At 43.8% G+C, this 22,640-nt stretch overlaps 1 protein-coding gene across 4 annotated transcripts in view; it reads right to left on the bottom strand.

Annotated features, from left to right (window-relative positions):
* Nucleotides 1–18,007, bottom strand: part of cluha (clustered mitochondria (cluA/CLU1) homolog a) — an 86,789-nt gene extending 68,782 nt beyond the window's left edge. For 2 of the 4 annotated variants that reach the window (XM_072589851.1, XM_072589852.1), the window contains exon 1: nucleotides 17,711–18,006. In XM_072589851.1, coding sequence (XP_072445952.1) covers nucleotides 17,711–17,807 — 97 coding nt within the window. In that variant the 5' untranslated portion in view covers nucleotides 17,808–18,006. Of the gene's footprint in view, nucleotides 1–16,481; nucleotides 16,631–17,710 lie in introns of those variants that run through there. The other 2 variants (XM_072589854.1, XM_072589853.1) reach the window with 2 other exon arrangements.
* Between the last annotated feature and the right edge of the window lie 4,633 nt (nucleotides 18,008–22,640).

Raw genomic sequence — 22,640 nt, 5'->3', positions numbered from 1 at the left:
TGCGCTGCCAGCCACGGCCCACTATTTATACCGCTACCCTTCTGACTTGATAAAACCCCATCTCTTTCAGTGTTATCAGGAGCTGTGGTCTTCAAGGCGATGCCACTTAAAGTCAGAGAGTTATCATTCTTCAGGCTGAAGTTGCCAGTCACCGTGCTGCTCAAGATAATGTCAGGGTAACCTCGCACAGGCTGCTCCTCCTGCACACAGGGCTCAGTTTCAAGCAGGAACGTGAAACCAGAAAGTGCGACAGAGAAGTCTCTCAGAGAGTCCGTCAACAGTGGCAAGCGGTCATCGCTGAAGCCTTCCTGTTGTTGCCTCAGCATCAAGTCCCTCACAAGTCTACAGCAAGCGGCAAAGGTGTTTCCCATGGCGAGATGGTCACCCACTGAGAGGAGATCTTCGTGCCGTCAAAAAAAAAGACACTACCAGGATTAAGCAAGGCAGGGAACAAAGCTAATATAGTGTCCAGGTAGGGTTCAATTCACATCAAACATAACTCCTAGCAGCAGCCTGCCACCGAACGCCTGGAGGGAGGGGAATAAAAGACAGCAAAGATCTGAGTTGTCACAAAGCCCATCCAAATATTTGCAGTGGCCTAAAAAAAACTTCTCAACAGCTGTGGCTGTCAAACTGTCCACGTGCCTCGAAACAAATCTCTCTCATGTCGCTACGCTTCCCATCAATTTAAAGAGAGGGCCATCAAGTGCATGGGCCCCGATATAAAATTCCAACTCACATTAGGGGGGAAAAAGAAATAAATTCGCTGTAATCTTTCTGTGATTGCAACAGCTGATAAAGTCAGCATTAATTTTAAACAAAAAATAAAATAATTTGACCTAGAAAAGATTGTGGCAAAATGCATTTTTAAAAGGAACCAAGACAATGGTACAGTGTTACTTGTAAAAGGACTTTCAGGACAGTAATGTGACATCCATACCAAGTATCCCAATTCAATGCCTCTGCTGGCACGATCTCTGAGAAAGTGTCAAAAAAAAACACTTCCTTGGATCTCCTGTTACTGGAGGGTTGCTCAGACATGCCACTGTCCCTCTGGATCTACACAAAGCCTGATCTTCTGGACAGAGTCACTATATACGTCAAGGGAGAGGATTCATAGAAAAGGTGGATTTTTCTACACCAACCACAAGTGTAGTACATGATTAAAACGGTCAACAACTGCAAATCTTCACATTTTTATGGATTGCCTTTCTTGAACAGGAAGAATCTATCTTACATTACACCAGGATAAAAAGCAAAATACTGCACTGGAAACAGGTCACTCCGTTACTGAAGGGGTCAGAAAGCAATAAAGAAAAAAACCGACTTCCTACAGGTATATAAAAAAAAGAACAAAAGAATTGGACTCCAAGATTTAGCAAATTTTAGCCAAAGTGCAGGGAGCAGTCCCATAGAGAGGCAGAGAGGGAGGCCATACTTGAGCAAAATCACAATGAGTCAAATTCAGATGGTACAAGACTTGGGTTGTGGGAATGTCATCAGGCATTGGCAGGATAACAAAATGATGCCAGTGATAAACTACCATTCTACACTGCGTCAGCCAGCCTTGTGTTAGTGCATCATAAGCCACACTGGGGTTTTCCAGAGGTAAATCCTGACATTTTGTAATGCCTTTTGCTATGTCAGGATATTATGGAGTGAACAAAGGCATTTTTCACACGTTACCCTTATAGCATATTTGTTGAAGTTGTTTTTTTTGACAGAGCATAGTTTAGGTGAATCGAGTTGCATTGGGGTGGGGTGGGGTGGGGTGGGCAAAGCTCTGCTTAAGATGATTTTGTGAGCAGATTTCCTGGGATTGTGTTCCTGGAGCTTTTGCTGCATGACCAATAACAACTCTCATTCTCAATTACCTGTATAGCTGTGTCAACATGCGAGAGAGAGGGGGAGAAGAAAGAGATAGAGATTCCTTTGATTTTAGGTGTTATATCAAAACAAAGCACTCGCTTCAGCGGGTTGAACATTTCAGGTCTGGTATAATCTTGTTTCCTAACTTAAGAAAACACACACAAATAAAGCTGTGACACCTACTAACAAACATGGAACAGTATCAATCAGCCTCTTGTTACATGATCTCTTTGCTTTCTTTTAGTGTCTTTGTCTGCCATTCCAACCACCCGTATCAAAATACAAATCTCCCTCAAGACTATCAAGTAGATAAGACTGTGTTCTGGATATAGGCATATTCACACATTCAAACAATGCAACGTCTTTGTTCAATCTAACTTGATGCACAAAACAGTACAGCTGATAAATGCCGCCCTGTTGCACTTGCTGCTTCCGATCCTGAACCAACCTGGTTTCCGACCCTCATTTCACAGACCTCACTGTCAAGAATAGCAAATCTCGCCCTCTAGGGGATACTCTAGTACACAAGTACCAATTGTCATTGGAAATAAAACACACGTCTCCTGATAGGGCTGTGAATGCTGTCTCTAATATACTGCCCTCTCCTGCCCACTGAAAACTGCACAATCACTCCAAGCCTGTTGTTTGGAAGATACACACAACCCCATTGTCATCACTTTTTTGCATCTCTAGGATCTGGTTGATCATGAAAAGAATACTTGTGGGGACTTGCAAGGTAAATCTTTGAAATGTGACACATTCTGCTTCAAAATAATAACAACACGGGAAACAGAGCTCTGTAAGCGCTACTTAAACAAGGAGAATTACTGCTGCTTTAAAAAAACTACACATTTGAATAAACATCAACAGCTATAGACTACATCTTACAGTAGATAGCTTCTTACTTGTAGATTTCAGTTGAGATAAATTGGGTAAGATTTTTGTTTTGAAAAAGCTGAATTTAAGGTGACATTCTACAGAAAACTGCCTCTGAGAACCATCGCAATTTTTTGCAGTTCCCACTCTGGAAAGGACCACTGGGTCCTACTCTCAGCTATTGTGCGCTAGGATGCATTCAGCTTTCTGAAGTTGTGCAGCAGCATATTCAATCAGCCGTTAATTGTCTGTGCAGCTTGTGTGGTAAGTGACTTGACGAGAGGTACAATCAAAGAGAAATGATTTCCTATCCCACATTCCCTCCCCTCACATGTAAGCGATTGGATTCCAATCCGGGACAGGGACAGAATAAAAATCAATCATTCTCAAATCTTAGCAGCTCAGAAACCCAATTCTGGAACAGTGCCATTAGTTTGGCTGAGATCAGCAAATTCAGCACCTACCAAAGATTGAACTTTAAACTTTGAACCTCCCTGTTCTGTAACGGCACAATACCACACGATGTGGTGCATCTAGCTGCCAAGTTACTCAGGATTCAAATGCAACTTTAAAAGAAATGCATTAACTCTTTATCAGCTTTTTTCTTTCCCTACATTCTGCCCTTCAAGGTTCTAAACACCCCATTGCTTAATAAAAGAAAACAAAGAGTCATACATATAAAAAGGTAGCAATGAGGGAAAGTGTTAGAGGCACAGATGAAGCCGACCTCTGATTTTAGGCCTTTCTTCCTCCCATTCACCAGTACAATACAGGAAAGCTATTCAAATCCCAATTCACACTATTGAGAAAATACTATACCGCACCTTACAGTTATCTACGTGAATTACCCTACACATTATCATAACCATTGTATCACATATTGGAGACTCAATATGGTATCTCAAAATATCTTGTTTAAAATTAAGTTTTACTTACACACACTAGCTTGTGAAAACAACAGCTCAAGGTTCGTTTCAACAGAGTTGGATTTTCTCCAAGTTGGAGTTCCAAAATGTTTAAATACTGAGGCAGAAAATAACAGCATGAAGTGTTTAAATCAACCTGTTCAGACATGTGGCTGGTGTGAGCTGAACTCAAGAGCTTCTGGTCCAGAGGTTGGGACATTACCATTGAGACACAGGAGGTATTAACCTATTGCACTGATTGCTTGGAAGTACCAGGCAGTCTCCCATCAAGAACTAACCAAACCCATGTTCTTAACTTCTAAAATCAGATGAGGTCAGGCACGTTCAGAGTAGGATGGTTATAGGTACATTCACTCTTGGCAGTGGTGGGATGTGAACACACACTCTTACAGAAATAAGAAACATGTACATCTAAAATACAAGAACTCACCAGAATCAGTTGAACTAAAAATATTTCATTATGCTTACATAATAACAGTTATGGGATGATGATAATGTTGAACCTGTTAATAGGATGTTAATTGTACTGTTAGGACACACTAGGGAATGGAATGGTTTAATTAAGTATTTAGAGTACATATAAGGGGAGACTGCTGGGTCAGCAGGTAAGGAGCAAACTTATATAATGCCCCACCCTGTAAATAAACCTATTAACAAGTATTAGCATTTAATTTCATTCTTGAACTGGCTTGGGACCAGATAAACAGAACATTTGATAATACTGAATTGTAACTAAATTAATGTACATTAGTTGTGCGAGTTAATGCCTAATCATTCACCAGGAATGACTCTTCCCTCTTCATGAATACCTGGGTAAATGTTCTGATAACAGCTGCACTTTTCGTGACATTTCCAATGCAGATCATAGAAGGTAGTGGCGTGTGACAAGTAACCCAGTTCAATATAAATGTTAAGAGGTAGGGGATCTTGTACTGCAGTGGTGTCGTCCCAACTCTGATCCAGGAAGCCTGGGATCAAGTCCCACCTGTTGCAGAGGCATGTAATAACATCTTTGAACAGGTTGCTTAGAAAATATCTAAAAGTTAAAGGTGATTGGTGGCACATGTAGAATAGGGGTTGAGTTAGCTCGGTTGGCTGGATGGCTGGCCTGTAGCTCAAAATGAAATCAAAAACATGAGTTCAATTCCAAACACCAAAGTTGGGTCTCTTTAATGATAAAGCAAGACCAAATGAACATAAACAGCAAATATTCAGATACAGGTCAGTATCATTTTATTTATAAAACATCAAACTAGATTCATTCTTCAGCAGACTGACCTACAGTACCATTTTAAAACAAAAATTGCTTACCTTTCCCATTTTTAGTACTTTGAGTCTAAACCACACGTTTTTTTTTAAAAAATCAATCTTCGATTCATACAGTGTTTCACCTCAACTCAAAAATGGCCCAAAGTGCTTCACGTAGAATTTAAATATGACATTTAATTTATTAATCATTTACCCATTACCCTTGTTGACATCAGGTAAAATACATCAGGTTCCATGGTACACCAACAACACTCAGCTGTGTGATGACTGTCAGAGCCCTCCAATGTCCCACCACTCGCCAGGCTTAAATGTAACGGATGAACCAAAGCTTCCTCCAACTAAATATTGATAACACTGAAGCAATGGTGTTCGCCTCCTTCCACAAACTCTATTCATTGGCCCCACCGATGGGAACCATCTGAAGCTGAACCAATTCAATCACAAACTAGGTACCATCCTTACCCATCTGATGAGCTACGAACCAAGACTGCATATGTCACCTCTGCAACATTACCTGACCCCCAACCTGGTCTCAGCTCATCTGCTGCTGAAACTCTGCTCATCTTTAATCCATTACCCCTCTGTTTGATGACCTACACTGTCTTTTAAAATCCTTGTTTTTTTTTGTTTTCTAGTCCCACCATGGCCTTGCCCTTCCCCATCTCTGTAAGCTCTCCCAGCTCTACAACCTTCTGGTACTTGCACGCCTTCAGTTCTGGCCTCTTCTGCATCCTCAATTTTAACTGGGGATTTAATTACCACCAGAGGCTTTACCTTCAGCTAGCTTCCAGCCAAACTCAGAATTTCCCTCCCAAAAGTTTTCATTCCCTGCCCCCCCCACCCCTCTCTCTCTCTCTCTCTCTCTCCCTTTAAAGTGCTCCTAAAGCCTGTCTTTTGTGATATTGTGATATCCCCTTCTTCAGTCATCAAGACCATTACTCTTGCAAGCCTTGGAAAGTTACATAATGTTCAAAGCTCGACAGAAGTGCAAGCTTTTGTTGTTAAACACAATCATTTAGAAAGGAAAACACTGCAGACAAAGCCCACATTCATCAACTTACTCAAAATGGACTTTTCTCCCAGCCACTGATATCTGCCATGCTGAATACATCAATAACTTGTTAGGGTTTAATACGAGTGCCTACATGATCGGGAAGGACATTCAGCCAGGCACCAGTTCTGTCCTGATGTCAGTACTGATGCTTCCAGAAGGGGCTGCAATGGATCATGACACAGACAGTGTAAAACTCCTGTTGATCTTTCCCGTTCACTAAGCCTAGGTGCTGTGGCAAACCAGATTGGTTAATCCAGCACAAACATCATGGTGGGACACAGCCACTACATTATATATCAGATCCATTGTGATTGTACAAAACACAGCACTTCAAAACATGTAGATGTTGATATCCTAGTTTTCAAACAGAAACAGGCAGCAGAAAACAAAAGCTTTCAACAGGATCTTCTGCTTCAGTCATAGCTGATCCTCACTGTACACGGTACACCATGTAGAATTAATAGAAATGAGATTTGGTCAATTTTTGACAGCTAGTAGAAACCAAAGAGATTTTAAATTGGACTTTAAAAGATTGGTTGCTGTCCCAATCACATTTTGGTTGGACTCTCTTCTCTACCTCAAAACAAATTCCTCCTCTTCCTTCCAACAGCAATATTGCTCCCCCCCTCAAAATGTCATTATTCTTAGTGAATTTTGAGAAGATTTGTAGTTCAGGTTGAGGTTCTGGGTGTAGGTTTGCTCACTGAGCTGGAAGGTTCGTTTTCAGACATTTCGTCACCATACCAGGTAACACCTTAAGTGAGCCTCCAAATAAAATTCTTCAGTCGGAGGCTCACTGAAGATGTTACCTAGTATAGTGGTGAAATGTCTGAAAACGAACCTTCCAGCTCAGCGAGCAAACCTACGTCCACATCATTGTTCTAGTGTGAAGCAAGACACTGATGACAGGAATGATGCTTGAGCATGACAAATATCAAACCCAATTATGTCTGTATCTCATATCCACATTCATTGACGAAAGGTCATTAGATGTTATTATCTAGTTCCATTGTTTACGTTAATATTTTAGAGGTAATGTTTAACTTGGTGGAAAATATACATTTGAAAAAATTAAATGCTGGACTTCGGTAATTGCTAGGACTCCTCATAGCAGTGGGTGTTCAAGAAGTTCCACGTGTACTTATGAGGTCAGAGTTAGATGCGAGCACTGAACAATGGATCACCCATTTATGCAGCTCTTGATGGAGTCGAGATGTCAATCACAATTTCAATGAAAGAAGCCAAATAATTAGCAGTGCTGACGAACAGCATTATGGAGAATATATATTATCGACATGAGTTACAGAATCAAAGATTTGTGTTGAAGGTAAGAGAGTTAGATTTCTGTCTGCAACCTCCAAAAGCATGCCACATTGTCATGGAAATAGCCTGTGGAATTACAAAGTTCTTTTGCTTCAGTTGAGCATTGTTCTTCCCCGCCCAAACAGCAGGCAGGTGCAATTTTGGTCTGGTATCAGCTGTACTCATTAACTCAAGGGAGCAAAGGAACATAAAAGTTAATCAGGCCTGCACCTAAAGCAGACAAAAATACTATGTCCTTCAGAGTGGGCAATACAGGTGGGGCCACAAGCTATGCTACAGGACACATTGTTTGAAGAGCTGGGAAAGAAGCTGCAAGATTTACCTAACTTGAAGCTAAAGAAATTTACAGTGGCCGTCGTTGTGAAAGGCAGTGAACTTTGTGGCACAAGCTTGGAATAGATAGTTCTAGCAGGAACTAAATATCAGCTGTAGGAGCATAGAAGACCGTTCGGAGCCAGAGGTGCTCCTAATGCTTAAATTCTCAAACAAAGCAGTGAATCCCATGCTAAAACTGAAAAGTCCACTGTTGAGATCTTTAAATTCCACACATTGATTTCTCCTCTGTATTTGAGCTATTCTTCAAAGTGACCTCCAGAAGTCTGTGGCCCACCTTTGGTTTGTTCTCAAGCCATGAATACGCCTTCAATATTTGCAAAATATGAAAATTCTTTTGCAGTGTTGTGGGAGGGGAGTGAATGTTAAACTGTATAGTTTATAACTAGGCTAAGACACCGGTTGTTAGTATTGCTGGCATTTTTACATATAAAGCCTCAATCTGTTTAAAATCATGAAATCTTGAGGCATTCATTTCAAATAATCAAATTTCTGTTTAAACATTAAGAGCCCCTTCCAGGGTCATAATAGATACCAAATGTCAAATTCCTTCCTTCAACAATCAATCAATGATAACCCCAACTTTATCTCAGCCTGACCAGTGAAAGCAAGGGAGAGTTTTTATCAAGGGTTTGACATATTTTCCACTCTACATGACTATCGAGAACACAGTACAGCACTGATGTATTTTTTTTGTAAATTATTCTTTCATAGAATGTGGTTAGACCATTTATTGCCCATCCCTAACTGCCCTTAAATGGAGTGACTTGCTAGCCATTTAAAGCAGTTTAGAGTCAATCACATTGCTCTGGGTTAGGGGTTCCATGGAGCCCAGATCACATAGGGATGCAGATTAATGTCCTACCCTAAAAGACATTAGTGAACCAGACAGATTTATATAAAAGTCGATTCATTGTCAAGATTACTGAAACTAGCTTTCATTTCCAGACATATTAATTGATGTAGATTCTAACCAGTTTGGGATATATTTATCTTGGTCCCCAGGTCATTAGTGTGGACCTCAGAGTCACTAGATTAGTGACATCACTACAGTGCCACCACCTCTGCAATCTCTAGCAGTTCTCAGCTACCTCAGCAAATTCAGAATCATAGACTTGGTTTACAAAACATTTCTGGTTTAAATCAGGTGTCTTTAATACATAGGTTGGCCAAAGTGAAGACCACTAACATAACAGTCATAAATGTGGGCCAAATACTGGCAAATGGGACATGTTTAAATGCTACTCCTTTTAGTACCAGGGACTAAAACCAATCAAATGTACCATGGTTAAGAATTAACAGCTTTACTGCAAGATGGGCTAGATTATAACCATTAAAATGAATTCAAACAAACAAAATATAGGGGTCCTCAAGTCATGGAGTGATTTTGTGACTCTCAGATATGACAGAAGGTAGTCAGTGAAACTGCAGACAGAATGCAGCATGAAACTTGCTGGCCATGCAAAGCAAGGCAGGCCATTATGATACAAGGCTGGACTGAAAAATTAATTCCTCTGTCACCGCAAAATTAACTGGAATAAATATTGTAAGCCTTCACTGGAATATTCTTGCCAAGGAGCTGTAGGGCAGCTGTGCTCTGTATGTTGTGGTTAGTATCACTCTCACCTCAGAGCAGAAGTTGTCAGTTTAAGTTCCACTCCAGAACCAAAGGACAAAAATATCAGGTGACATTCCATCGCAGGCCTCGGGGTCTGCTGCACCTTCTGAAGTTGCACTTTTCCACAAGAACTGTTAAATCAACATCCTGTCTGGCCTTCCACGTGGACGTATAAAAAAAATCTCAAATTCCTATAGTGACCACAGAAAGGGAGCTTCCCCGTGGCCTGGTCAATGTTTACCCAACCCAACCCAACCTCTACTCCTGGCACTTTCCCCTGCAACCGCAAGAAATGCAAAACTTGCGCCCACACCTCCCCTCTTACTTCCCTCCAAGGCCCCAAGGGATCCTTCCATATCCGCCACAAATTCACCTGCACCTCCACACACATCATTTACTGCATCCACTGCACCCGATGTGGCCTCCTCTATATTGGGGAGACAGGCTGCCTACTTGCAGAACGTTTCAGAGAACACCTCTGGGACACCCGGACCAATCAACCCAACCACCCCGTGGCTCAACACTTCAACTCCCCCCTCCCACTCCACCAAGGACATGCAGGTCCTTGGACTCCTCCATCGCCAGACCATAGCAACACAACGGCTGGAGGAAGACCGCCTCATCTTCTGCCTAGGAACCCTCCAACCACAAGGGATGAGTTCAGACTTCTCCAGTTTCCTCAGTTCCCCTCCCCCCACCTTGTCTCAGTCCCAACCCTCGAACTCAGCACCACCTTCCTAACCTGCAATCTTCTTCCTGACCTCTCCGTCCCACCCCTCCAACCCCACTCCGGCCTATCACCCTCACCTTAACCTGCCCTCAACCTCTTCATTCCCAACTGCCATCGTGACATTAACCGCCTCAACCTGTCTACCTCCCTCCCCCAATCCAGCCCCTCACCCTCACAACGCGCAGCCCCCCAATCCCTCTGCTCCAATCCCAACCTCACCATCAAGCCAGCGGATAAAGGGGTGCAGTGGTAGTCTGGCGTACTGACTTCTACACCGCTGAAGCCAAAAGTCAACTCGAGGACACCTCATCCTACTGCCCCCTCGACCATGACCCCACCCCCCATCACCAAACCATCATCTCCCAGACCATACAGAACCTCATTACCACAGGAGATCTCCCAACCACAGCTTCCAATCTCATAGTCCGAGAACCCCGCACTGCCCGGTTCTACCTCCTTCCCAAGATCCACAAGCCTGACCACCCTGGCCGACCCATTGGGGCAGGAGCGTGCTGAGACACTGAACTCATCTCTACCTACCTCGACACTGTCCTATCCCCCCTAGTCGAGAAACTCCCCACATACATTCGAGACACCACCCACGCCCTCCACCTCCTCCAAGACTTCCGTTTCCCCGGCCCCCAACACCTCATCTTCACCATGGATATCCAATCCCTCTACACCTCCATCTGCCATGACCAGGGCCTCCAAGCCCTCCATTTTTTCCTCTCCAGACATCCCGAACAGTACCCTTCCACCGACACACTCATTCGTTTGGCCGAACTGGTCCTCATCCTTAACAATTTCTCCTTCGAATCCTCCCACTTCCTCCAGACCAAAGGGGTAGCCATGGGCACACGTATGGGCCCCAGCTATGCCTGTCTCTTTGTTGGCTACGTAGAACAGTCGATCTTCCATAATTACACCGGCACCACTCCCCACCTCTTCCTCTGCTACATTGATGACTGCATTGGCGCCACCTCGTGCTCCCGCGAGGAGGTTGAGCAATTCATCAACTTCACTAACGCATTCCACCCTGACCTTAAATTTACCTAACCATCTCTGACACCTCCCTCCCCTTCCTGGACCTCTCCATCAATGATGACCGACTCGACAATGACATTTTTACAAACCCACCGATTCCCACAGCTACCTGGATTACACCTCTTCCCACCCTACCTCTTGCAAAAATGCCATCCCGTATTCCCAATTCCTCCGCCAGATCTGCTCCCAGGAGTTCCAGTTCCACCACAGAACACACCAGATGGCCTCCTTCTTTGGAGACCGCAATTTCCCTTCCCATGTGGTTAAAGATGCCCTCCAACGCATCTCGCCACATCCCGCACCTCCGCCCTCAGACCCAACCCTTCCAACCGTAACAAGGACAGAACGCCCCGAGTGCTCTCACCTTCCACCCTACCAACCTTCGCATAAACCAAATCATCCGCCGACATTTACGCCACCTCCAAACAGACCCCACCACCAGGGATATATTTCCCTCCCCACCCCTTTCCGCCTTCCGCAAAGACCGTTCCCTCCGTGACTACCTGGTCAGGTCCACGCCCCCCCCCTACAACCCACCCTCCCATCCTGGCACTTTCCCCAGCCACCGCAGGAACTGTAAAACCTGCGCCCACACCTCCTCCCTCACCCCTATCCAAGGCCCTAAAGGACCCTCCCACATCCAAAGTTTTACTTGCACATCCACCAATATCATTTATTGTATCCGTTGCTCCCGATGCAGTCTCCTCTACATTGGGGAGACTGGGCGCCTCCTAGCAGAGCGCTTTAGGGAACGTCTCCGGGACACCCGCACCAATCAACCACACCGCCCGTGGCCCAACATTTCAACTCCCCCTCCCACTCTGCCGAGGACATGGAGGTCCTGGGCCTCCTTCACCGCCGCTCCCTCACCACCCGACGCCTGGAGGAAGAACGCCTCATCTTCCGCCTCGGAACACTTCAACCCCAGGGCATCAATGTGGACTTCAACAGTTTCCTCATTTCCCCTTCCCCCACCACACCCTAGTTCTAAACTTCCAGCTCAGCACTGTCCCCATTACTTGTCCGGACTTGTCCTACCTGCCTATCTCCTTTTCCAACTATCCACTCCCCCCTCTCCTCCCTGACCTATCACCTTCATCCCCTCCCCCGCTCACCCATTGTACTCTATGCTACTTTCTCCCCACCCCCACCCTCCTCTAGCTTATCTCTCCACGCTTCAGGCTCACTGCCTTTATTCCTGATGAAGGGCTTTTGCCCGAAACGTCAATTTCAAAGCTACTTGGATGCTGCCTGAACTGCTGTGCTCTTCCAGCACCACTAATCCAGAATCTGGTTTCCAGCATCTGCAGTCATTGTTTTTACCTCATTAATTTTAACCTCCTTCCACCTATTGCATTTCCAACGCCCTTCCCCCAAGTCCCTCCTCCCTACCTTTTATCTTAGCCTGCTCGGCACACTTTCCTCATTCCTGAAGAAGAGCTCATGCCCAAAACGTCGATTCTCCTGCTCCTTGGATGCTGCCTGACCTGCTGCGCTTTTCCAGCAACACGTTTTCAGCTCTGATCTCCAGCATCTGTAGTCCTCACTTTCTCCTGGTCAATATTTATCCCTAATTGACATCTCAAAAAAAGGGATTCTCTGTTCATTATCACATTGCTGTCGTGAAAGCTTGCTATACACATAATAAAGTTACTATAGTACCACATTTCCTACACTACAACACTGACTCCGCTTCAAGAGCATTTCAACTGCTACAAAGTGCTTTGGAATGTCTGGAGTTTGTGAAAGGCACTATACAAGTGGAAGTCGTCTTTCTTTCTGTTGCACATTCAGCCAGCCTTCATCTCTGGTTGTACTGGACAAGGTGACATTCAGGAACATTGAACACTATGAAAAGCCAAGACAAGTGTAACAAAAGAAAATGCTGGAAACCCTCATCAGGTCAAGCAATAAACGTGTAGAGATAAAGTAGACATTTCAGGGTTAACACTTTAGGATGATGACCTTTCACCAGAACAACCAGTTCAAAAGGCCACTGACCTGAGCATTAATTTTATGTTTCCCTCTACACAAAAGCTGCCTGACCTTGACTGCTTCCAACATTTAAAAAATATCGTTTCAGGCTTCCAGCAGTTTCTGCATGTTAACATTCCATCGCTGCTCCCCTCCCACCCTGAAATGCAACAGAGTCATAAAGCATGGAAACAGACCCTTTGATTCAACCAGTCCATGCCAATCATGTTTCCAAACTAAACTAATGCCACCTGCCTGTGCTTGGCCCATATCCCTCCAAACCTTTCCTAATCATTTACTGATCCAAATGTCTCTTAAAACATTCTAACTGTACCTGCATTCACCTCTTTCTCTGGCAGTTCATTCCACACATGAACCACTCCATGTGCTCCATGAGCAGGTGCTCATGATATCCTTTTTAAATCTTTCTCCTCACCTTAAAAAATAAGCTCCCCTCAATAAGGTCACCCCTCAACCTCTTACGTTCCACTGAAAATCATACCAGCCTTTCTAGTGTATTTTTATATCTCAATCCCTCCATTCCCAGCAACATCCTGGTATATGGGTGGCACGGTGGCTAGCACTGCTGCCTCACAGCGCCAGAGACCCGGGTTCAATTCCCGCCTCAGGCGACTGACTGTGTGGAGTTTGCACATTCTCCCCGTGTCTGCGTGGGTTTCCTCCGGGTGCTCCGGTTTCTTCCCACACTCCAAAGATGTGCAGGCCAGGTGAATTGGCCATGCTAAATTGCCCATAGTGTTAGGTAAGGGGTAAATGTAGATGTAGGGGTATGGGTGGGTTGCGCTTCGGCGGGGCGGTGTGGACTTGTTGGGCCAAAGGGCCTGTTTCCACACTGTAAGTAATCTAATCTAATCTAATCTAATCTAATCTAAATCTTTTCTGAACCCTTCCTATAACAGAGCGACCAGAACTGCACAGTCTTCCAGCAATGCACCCTGGGATTTATACTAAATAAACCTTCCAGAATCAAAGTTAGGGAGATCCCAGAGCCTATTATCTGGAATAACCATATAACATTAAGCAGCACTGCTTATGTAGACTGCATGTATAGTGAGTTCTCAAACAGTATACTGTCCTGGGTCAAGTTGTTCTAAAGTTAGCTCTGCATAATGTCAGTCAGCCTTTGTTAAGGGAAAATTCAAGTTACAAGATATGAAATGACCATATCAAAAGGATTTTCTATTGCAAGTGATCAGTACTGCTTGTGCAATGTTTTCCACAAGATCATAACATTAAAAACATGCTAAAAATGGCAAAAATCAGAGGGAACATTCACAAGTGTAGATATTTTCTGCTGTAAAATGCCTGTCACCCAAAATCAGCATAATTCCAAAATTTCAAGATATTTTTCTAACCAACCTGTTCAGGGATGTTATTACACACTGCTGGAGTGGGTGGGACTTGAACCTGGGCCTCTCAGTCCAAGGGTAAGGGCACTACTACTGTCCTATCAGAGCCCCTTCCAAAATATTGTTTTTTTTTTAATCTTTATCCCCTCCACCTGCTCTACTCATTTCCTCATCGACTCCTCTCTTATTTCAAAGTCAACCCATTGAGCAGGCATTTACAAAAGCATCCAATATTGTCCATCAAACCTCCAAAACTCCGAATTTATTTATTCAGTGGTTATGATGGTAAACTGGCTAACAGCTGTTGTTCTGCCCAAGATGCAAGAATCTGACCTTCTCTCCAAACAATCCTATTCTATCAAGCTTGTCACCTTAGTTGTGAAATTCAGAAAAACACTATTCGAGAATTGGACAACAGTGAATACTCCGCGTCAAGCTAATGTGGAGGGTTATCAGCAGGATTCCATTTGCAGTACTCTTGTCTTATGGCAGAAGAATGCAGGACCAGGTCTCACTTTAGAGATTCGCATCTTTTATACAAAAGCAAAATCTATGGATTCTGGAAACTGTAAAAGTATCTAATGTACTCAGCAGGTCAGACAGCATGTTATTTCCTGTAGTTTTTAAATTTTCCTTCCTATTTCTTAAACATGGTGCCTTTGCAGAACATACAAATATGGGACAGCTACAGGCTTTCATGTACTATTGGCTTGTGTTCACTGAAAACTGCATCAAAGGCCACCCACAGCAAGACTTAGGACCCAAACAGATTTCGTCACACCAAAGAATTTGCTCACCATCAAAATTTATTTTTAAATCTGACTTTGCAGCAACACAAAAGCAAGAAATTTTCTTAATATTGAAGGTGTCATCAACAGGTGTCATCACATGATAGCTTACCTTTGTGTTGGCAGTTTTACAAATGTAAAATGAGAAACGAAATTTCTTGTGGTGCCTGAGGCACAAAGGCTACAATAAATGAAGGGACTTCACTTAATAAAAAAAGTGTGTGTTTCTATCCATCCATTGGGTATACAATAATTACACATATGACTATTACAAAGTTCAGTACTCCAATGGCCATTTCATAGCCACAAAATGTACAAGACACCTAAAGGATTAAAGACTGATGGTTTCCAAACAGGGCTAGAGATAATAGGCCATTTTGCTGTAAATCAATTATAACTCCACAATGTGTATCAAGTATTTCCAATAATCAAGTATTGAATACTGGTACTGGTGTCACAACTAGTTTCAGTGTTCATGAGCTACGAGTGTGCTGGATTTATTCAGGGTTTCTCGGTTTTAGAATGACTGATGCTGCCACACCTGCTGAGTTTCTCCAGCAACTTCTGTTTTTACTTCAAACCACATTTCCTGATTTTATTGCTCACAGTCAGCCATTCAGGCTAATGGGTTACTTGCACAGGTTTCACTGCTGGTGGTGACATTTAAAACAGAGAACTCAAATTGCATAGCAACTCAAGCACAGCAAGGGTGCTCCAAAGAATTAAATGGAAGGATGTTTTCCAAAAAAGCCAAAAAAAACTGTGGATGTTGGAAATCAGAAGCAAAAACAGAAACTGCTGGTAAAACTCAGGTATGCCAGCATGTGTAGATAGAAAGCAGAGGACATTTCTCAAGTTATTTTATCTTTTGTTAAAAGCAGTGGGAGTCAATGGTATAGTGGTAATATCATTAGACTAATATTCCAATAGGCTAGTGCTCTGGTTTGAATCTCACCATGGCAGATAGAGAAATTTGAATTCAATAAAAAGAATCTGGAATTTAAAAACTAATCTAGTATCGACCAAATACCATTAGAGATTGTTGTCCTATAGGGAAGGAAATCTGACATCCTCACCTGGTCTACCCTACATGTGACTCCAGCCCCACACCACCCTTAAGTGCCCTCTGAACAGACCAAAGCAACTAAGATCAAAAGGTAATTAAGGCCAGGTAATAAATGCTGATGCAGCAATGCTCACATCCCATTAAACAATTGCAAAGATATCCTTTTATGATTGTAAGTATGTATTTTTGACAATTTCTAGTTGATATTTAGCATAATCTACTGAAAAACTTAAAAGCAAACCTTCATGAGAGGTTTCCCCATCACACAAAGCAACACCTGCTGTTCATTGTCCTCTAAAACAGAGGAAAGGACAAGTTCCAGAGGACAGGGTCACCCTTGCTGACAGGGGTTGAAGTAAGGAAAGGGGTGGAGGGCAAAGCAGCCGTGATAACTGGCTCATTCCGATGGTTGTGGAAGCTCTCCCCGCCCCTTCTCACATGACCCTCCACAGCAACCAGCCTCTGGTTGCGAAGGAGCCCACGATTCACTTCCGGGGTTATCAGTGTCGAGGACGAGCAGCTGCGAATAAGCAAAGCAGGGGTCTTCCTCCCTCCACACCCACCTCGGCCCTGACAGAGCACCCTCCAGGGCCGGGCCCGGGGTAGGGAAGAACGAAGGAAGGACTCCCTCTTGGGAGGTGGCCTGGCAAAGCCGCGCCGGCGAAGGCTAGGCCGCACCGGGGCCACTCTCCCGGCAATCAGTGGGACTGAAGGTGACCTTCACCCGCCGGGGAGGAGGAGAAAGTAGGGGGCGAGGGGGTAAACACATCCCACCCTTCCCTCCAGAGGAGAGCCGGAGTGGTTGGGGAGAAAGGGCAGGGGAAGAGAAGAGAGAGAATGTGCAATCTCCAATCCCAGTGCTGTGCTGGCATTTTAGTTTTACTGCTGCAACTTCCCCTGCAACCCCCACTTCCAGCCTCTAATCTGCCAGTTTTTAGCCTGCACCAAGCCCTCTCGATCCGGCCCGCTCCCTCTACCATGAGCCGGTGATTTTGCTACATTCACACACAAATGGATACATGTGGCAACATCAAAGGCTCCCGCGGCCGCCGCGTGGCTACATTGCGGGGCCGGATTGCAACATTGTAGCAAGAAGCTGCTACCAGCAACACAGGACACGGTTTGCGAGGGAAGACAGTGGCGAGATTACCACTACTACACCCACCTTCAAAGATTAACTACCAAAAGGAGTACGAAACCCATTCACTGCCTGCATTTCAATTGCTTACAGCCCACACTAAACCCTCACATTAAAAGTGGCACTTAAGAGCAGGTTAAAAAAATCTTATGTAATTATAAATTGGGAACATCCATCTGCAATGAGATTTCATTCAATGTTTCCTCTCACCTTTTCCAAACCATGTTCCCTTTATAACCCACCCAGTGCTTCTCCATTCACTCTTCCCCCCCCCCCCCCCCCCCGCAACCCTTAATCACTCACCCCATGGGGTTACTTTGACCTTTACTCACCACAGTCACACGCCTCCCTTCCAATGTCATTTTCCAACTCTTTGCTTTCTCTGGTGTCGACAGCCACCGGCGAGGTCTCGTCCGTTTTGCTCACCATCGCTCCTGCTCAGCGTTTGCCCCCTTTCTCCACTTTGCCGAAAGCAGGTTAAGCGATTCTGTCAGAAGCTGAAAGCTCGGCACGGACAGAAGGAAAGAAGGACGGAGCCGGCTCTTCTGCTGCTAACACACGTGGTGTAATTTTTTTTATCTCTCTGAGCTCAATAACCTCCAGCAACCTCCGACCCTTTCCATTCGTCTTAGTGGGAGGCGACTGGCTACAATACGGCTGGCGAGACGCGCCCAAAACACAGACACACTCCTCGATCTTGCCTCTTTTCGAAATTCTAACTCACAGGCACTCTTTCAAGAACCCTGGCGCTATATCTCGCTGTCAAATAATCCATTTCATCCACTAAACAGTATAGAATTTTATTTTTTTACCAATAGAGAAATTAGCTGACAACTTCTCTCAAAGCACTGTCTAGGTACAATGAGGTAATTTCTCTGATCCTTTTAAACAACACTGTGGGTACACTTCAAAACCAATGATCCCTCAAAGTTTTCGAACACCATTGTGCACAGTCTACAACTGTATTTCAGAGTTGAAAAACGTGTTGCTGGAAAAGCGCAGCAGGTCAGGCAGTATCCAAGGAGCAGGGGAATCGACGTTTCGGGCATAAGCCTTTCTTTCAGAGTTCCTGTGATTATGCAATAAACTTTTAATCTCCAACCATGCTGAATGCATCTGGTATTCAGAAAAAAATCTTATTTCCAAATATTAGATTCCCTACAGTGTGGAACAGGGCCTTCAGCCCAACAAGTCCACACCAACCCTCCGAAGAGTAACCCACCCAGACCCATTTCCCTCTGACTAATGTGCCTAACACTATGGGCAATTTAGCATGGCCAATTCACCTGGCCTGCACATCTTTGGATTGTGGGAGGAAACTGGAGCACCCAGATGAAACCCACACAGACCCAGGGAAAACATACAAACTCTACACAGCCAATTGCCCTAGGCTGGGATTGAACCTAGGACCCTGATGCTGTGAGGTAGCAGTGCTAACCACTGAGCCAACATACCACTCTTTAAAGGTGTAGATCCTTGAATCTGACAGTTCCTATAATACCAAATGCGAGGGAAACAAGGTTAAAATTTATTTTTAAAAAGTTACGCTGAATCGTCTCGTCTGCTACCTCTTCAATAAAAAGGCAGTGAGGGGATTGAACAGTCAATGGCAAATCAAAATGTGCAGTTAACTGCTCATTACAAAATAAAGTTTCTGAACCAAACTGCAATTGATTTTTCACTTCACGAAAATATTTTCAACTTGAGGTATTGCCACCCAAGAGCGAATTCAGATTGATAAGCATCCAGGGAATGGGTCATTGAGACTTGAAGAAGGGTTTGTTTCAGTGGTGGGGTTTCCCTCCTTGCCACCTGAAGAATTAGTGGCAGCTGCGTGCCACTAGAACTGATCCCCCAAAATATGTTAACCCTTCCAGGGAACCCCCTGCTGTTAAAATTTCTCCCATCAGTCTCAATATTAACATTGGGTGGGAAATGGCCTTCCAATTGTCAATGATTAGCCACTTAAGGGCGTCAAATGTGACAAGAGAGTGTGGTTATTCCACCATAAAGTTACAGAGAGGTCAGCACAATGGGAACATCATCCCAGGATTGTTTCAAACCCATTATCTTGGATACTAGAACCATAGATCCCTATAGTGCGGAATCAGGCCATTCAGTCCATCAGTCTACACTGACATTCTAAAGAACATTCCACCCAGACCTATCCCATTCCTGTAACCCTGCATGTCCCATGACCAATCCACTTAGCCTGCACAACTCTGTACACTATGGACAATTTAGCATGGCCAAGCCACCTAACCTGCACATCTTCAGACTGTGGGAGGAAACCAGAGCACCCAGCAGAAATCCACGCAGACTCGGAGAACATATAAACTCCACACGGATAGTTGTCCAAGGGCTGAATTGAACCCAGGTCCTTGGTGCTGTGAGGCAGCAGTGCCACTGAGCCCCACTGTGCTGCCCTAACTTTCTTATAAACTGAAAAAAATGAAAGATGTTCAGGAGCATATTAGAAATAGTGAAACCTGGTAGTAACAAAAGCACAGATGAGAGCTTCAGTAGTTTCAGGGAAGCTGAGGCAGGGACAGAAACAAGCAGTGTTTCAGAGTAGGCAGTTTTGACAGTGGATCAGATATGTAGGCAAAAACTTATCTCAGGTCAATTAGAGTGCCAAGGTTGAAAATAATTTGGCTGAACCTCAGAAAGTCACAGTATGAGCAGTCCTCAGTGCTGACCACTGTGTTTTAAGAGATTGTCTGTACTGTTGCTCACTATATGGTAGGAGAAAGTGAGGACTGCAGATGCTGGAGATCAAAGTCGAGAGTGTGTGTGCTGGAAAAACACAGCAGGTCAGGCAGCATCCAAGGAGCAGAAGAATCGATATTTCGGGCATAAGTCCTTCATCCAGAAGGGGTTAATATAGGCTTCACTATAGGATGAGCCAGCATTGTCTGTTAGGGAAGAGATTGACAGGGCTTGCTCGGTCTAGTACGGTACAGGAAAGCTACCTGCTACTCTAATAAGAAGAAGATCCTGTATTAAACAACATGGAATTTATTGCACGTAAATACAAGTAACTCTGATACAATAGGCTTGTTACAGAGACTATGAGGAGGACCTGGATGGTTAATCTCACTCCTTCAAGTTGTACACCATCTGTGTCTGTTTGACATCATCATTGTTAGTGGTGCTTGAAACATGCCTCAAATTTAACCCTTTCTGTCCCTTGCACCTTTACACAATAGTGATCACAGAGTGAGATGCTGTCATGACTAGGGAATGGATATTGCAAGGGGGAGCAAAGATAATTGCTTTTGTCTTCCCAATACCGATTTTTAATCAGCAAGGGAACCAAAGGTTATGGGATAAAGACAGGAGAGAGGAGTTGAGGGTTATCAGATCAGCCACGATCTCTTTGAATGGTGGAGCTGACTTAATGTTGTGACTGGCTTGCTTCTGCTCCTACATCTTATGCTCTTGTATTTACTGGGAAGATATTTCTGGACATTAAGTACTGGACATTGGACGAACATCCTGAAAAATGTAAGGCAGCATGGAAGCTGTGGTGCTGAGGTGGAACTGGATATCACCAGCACACTTAAGGAACCTGTCAATTATTTTCTGATAATGCTGTCAAGGGCATGAGGGTGGGATCTTTGTGGAACCCCTGAGAAAATACTGAAGGAGCAAGAGAGACCACTGCAAGAGATTGGATGGTATGCTGGCTTGACAACATTTGAAACTGGTGAAGGTGGTCCCATCTACCTGAACACCAGGAGAGAGTGATGGATAAGGGTGGTGTTGTCAACAATGACAAAGACTGCTGATGAGTTGGAAAAGATGAAAAGGGCTAGCCAATTGATCAACAGAAGCAACACACTTTTAAGAATAACCACTAGGCACCTAGTCACATAGTTGATGATTCAGAAAGCAGGGCTATGGGCAAGTTCATGAATCAACACCTTTGTTCGTTGATACCTTTAAGTTAAAATCAATACCCTGTAGGAATGGAGCAGAAGCCAAGATAAACTATGAAACAGCTGGAAGAGCAATTTGATTTCAACCAGAGCTGACCTATACAGTCTTGTCATTCACCTCTGGGATCCCTGAGAAACCACCCACAATCAGTCAACCTTGGACAAGCCTTGTCAAGGAATGCTGTTCCATTTAAATCAAAAGTATTCTTCATTGTTCCTAATTGCAGCTCAATGGTTCAGAGCTACAGGAGCTATAGAAATATCAGGACATTCTCCTGCAAGATGTGATTTTTTTTCTCAAATGGTTGCTATTGATTGAAACGTGCCCACTGCTGCATTAAAACTTCTATTACTCAAATTTAACCTGATACGTTACTGTCAATTAGCTAGCTATGTTTTATATGTGTGGTATTTCATTTTTACATTATATAAAGTGACTATGTGAGGTTTGGGACATATCAGATGTAAAAGCACCCAAGGTATAACACCAAATGGATTGCAAACCATAATAATGGATAGTAAAGTACAGTTGTGCTGTCATATTCAAATGTGAAAAATGGCACCCTATCCTATGTACTGTGCAAAGATGCTGCATCGTCTACAAAGTTCAAAGTACAGTTTTATAGTGTGTGGATATTACTATTCAGTTTCAGCAAATTCATCTCTGAGGTGGCCCACATCAGATTTAATATATTGAAATTTACTGATAATGATTTGAAGAAATGAATACTGCAAACAGTTTCATTGGAAAGTTGCTGACATTCTGATTATCAGATATTTGTATATGTTGACTAATGTTACCATTTATCTGGTTTTGAACTGGATATGCTGGTTTTTGAACAGGTTTTGCCAAGAACGCCTTAACGCACACCCAAGGTGTGTCTTTTATATGTATTAAAGTCCATTTTCTGCTGTATCAGAGAATTTGGAAGGAATAACAGGAATGCAGAGTACTGGGCTGATGGTAAGATTCTTGGTAGTGTAGATGAGCAGAGAAGTCTCGGTGTCCAAGTACAAAGATCCTTCAAAGTTGCCACCCAGGTTGATAGGGTTGTTAAGAAGGCATATGATGTGTGAGCTTTTATTGAATAGAGGGATTGAGTTTCGGAACCATGAAGTCATGCTGCAGCTGTACAAAACTTTGGTGTGACCACACTTGGGGTATTGCGTACAGTTCTGGTCACCACATTATAGGAAGGATGTGGAAGCTTTGGAAAAGGTTCAGAGGAGATTTACTCGGCTGTTGCCTGGTATGGTCTTACGAGGAAGGACTGAGGCACTTGAGGCTGTTTTTGTTAGAGAGAAGAAGGTTGAGAGTTAA

The sequence above is a fragment of the Chiloscyllium punctatum genome, chromosome 19 (assembly GCF_047496795.1).
Source record: "Chiloscyllium punctatum isolate Juve2018m chromosome 19, sChiPun1.3, whole genome shotgun sequence".
NCBI lineage: Eukaryota > Metazoa > Chordata > Chondrichthyes > Orectolobiformes > Hemiscylliidae > Chiloscyllium > Chiloscyllium punctatum.
The sequence above is the reverse complement of the archived record's forward strand: the minus strand, read 5'-3'. Positions and strand labels throughout refer to the sequence as shown.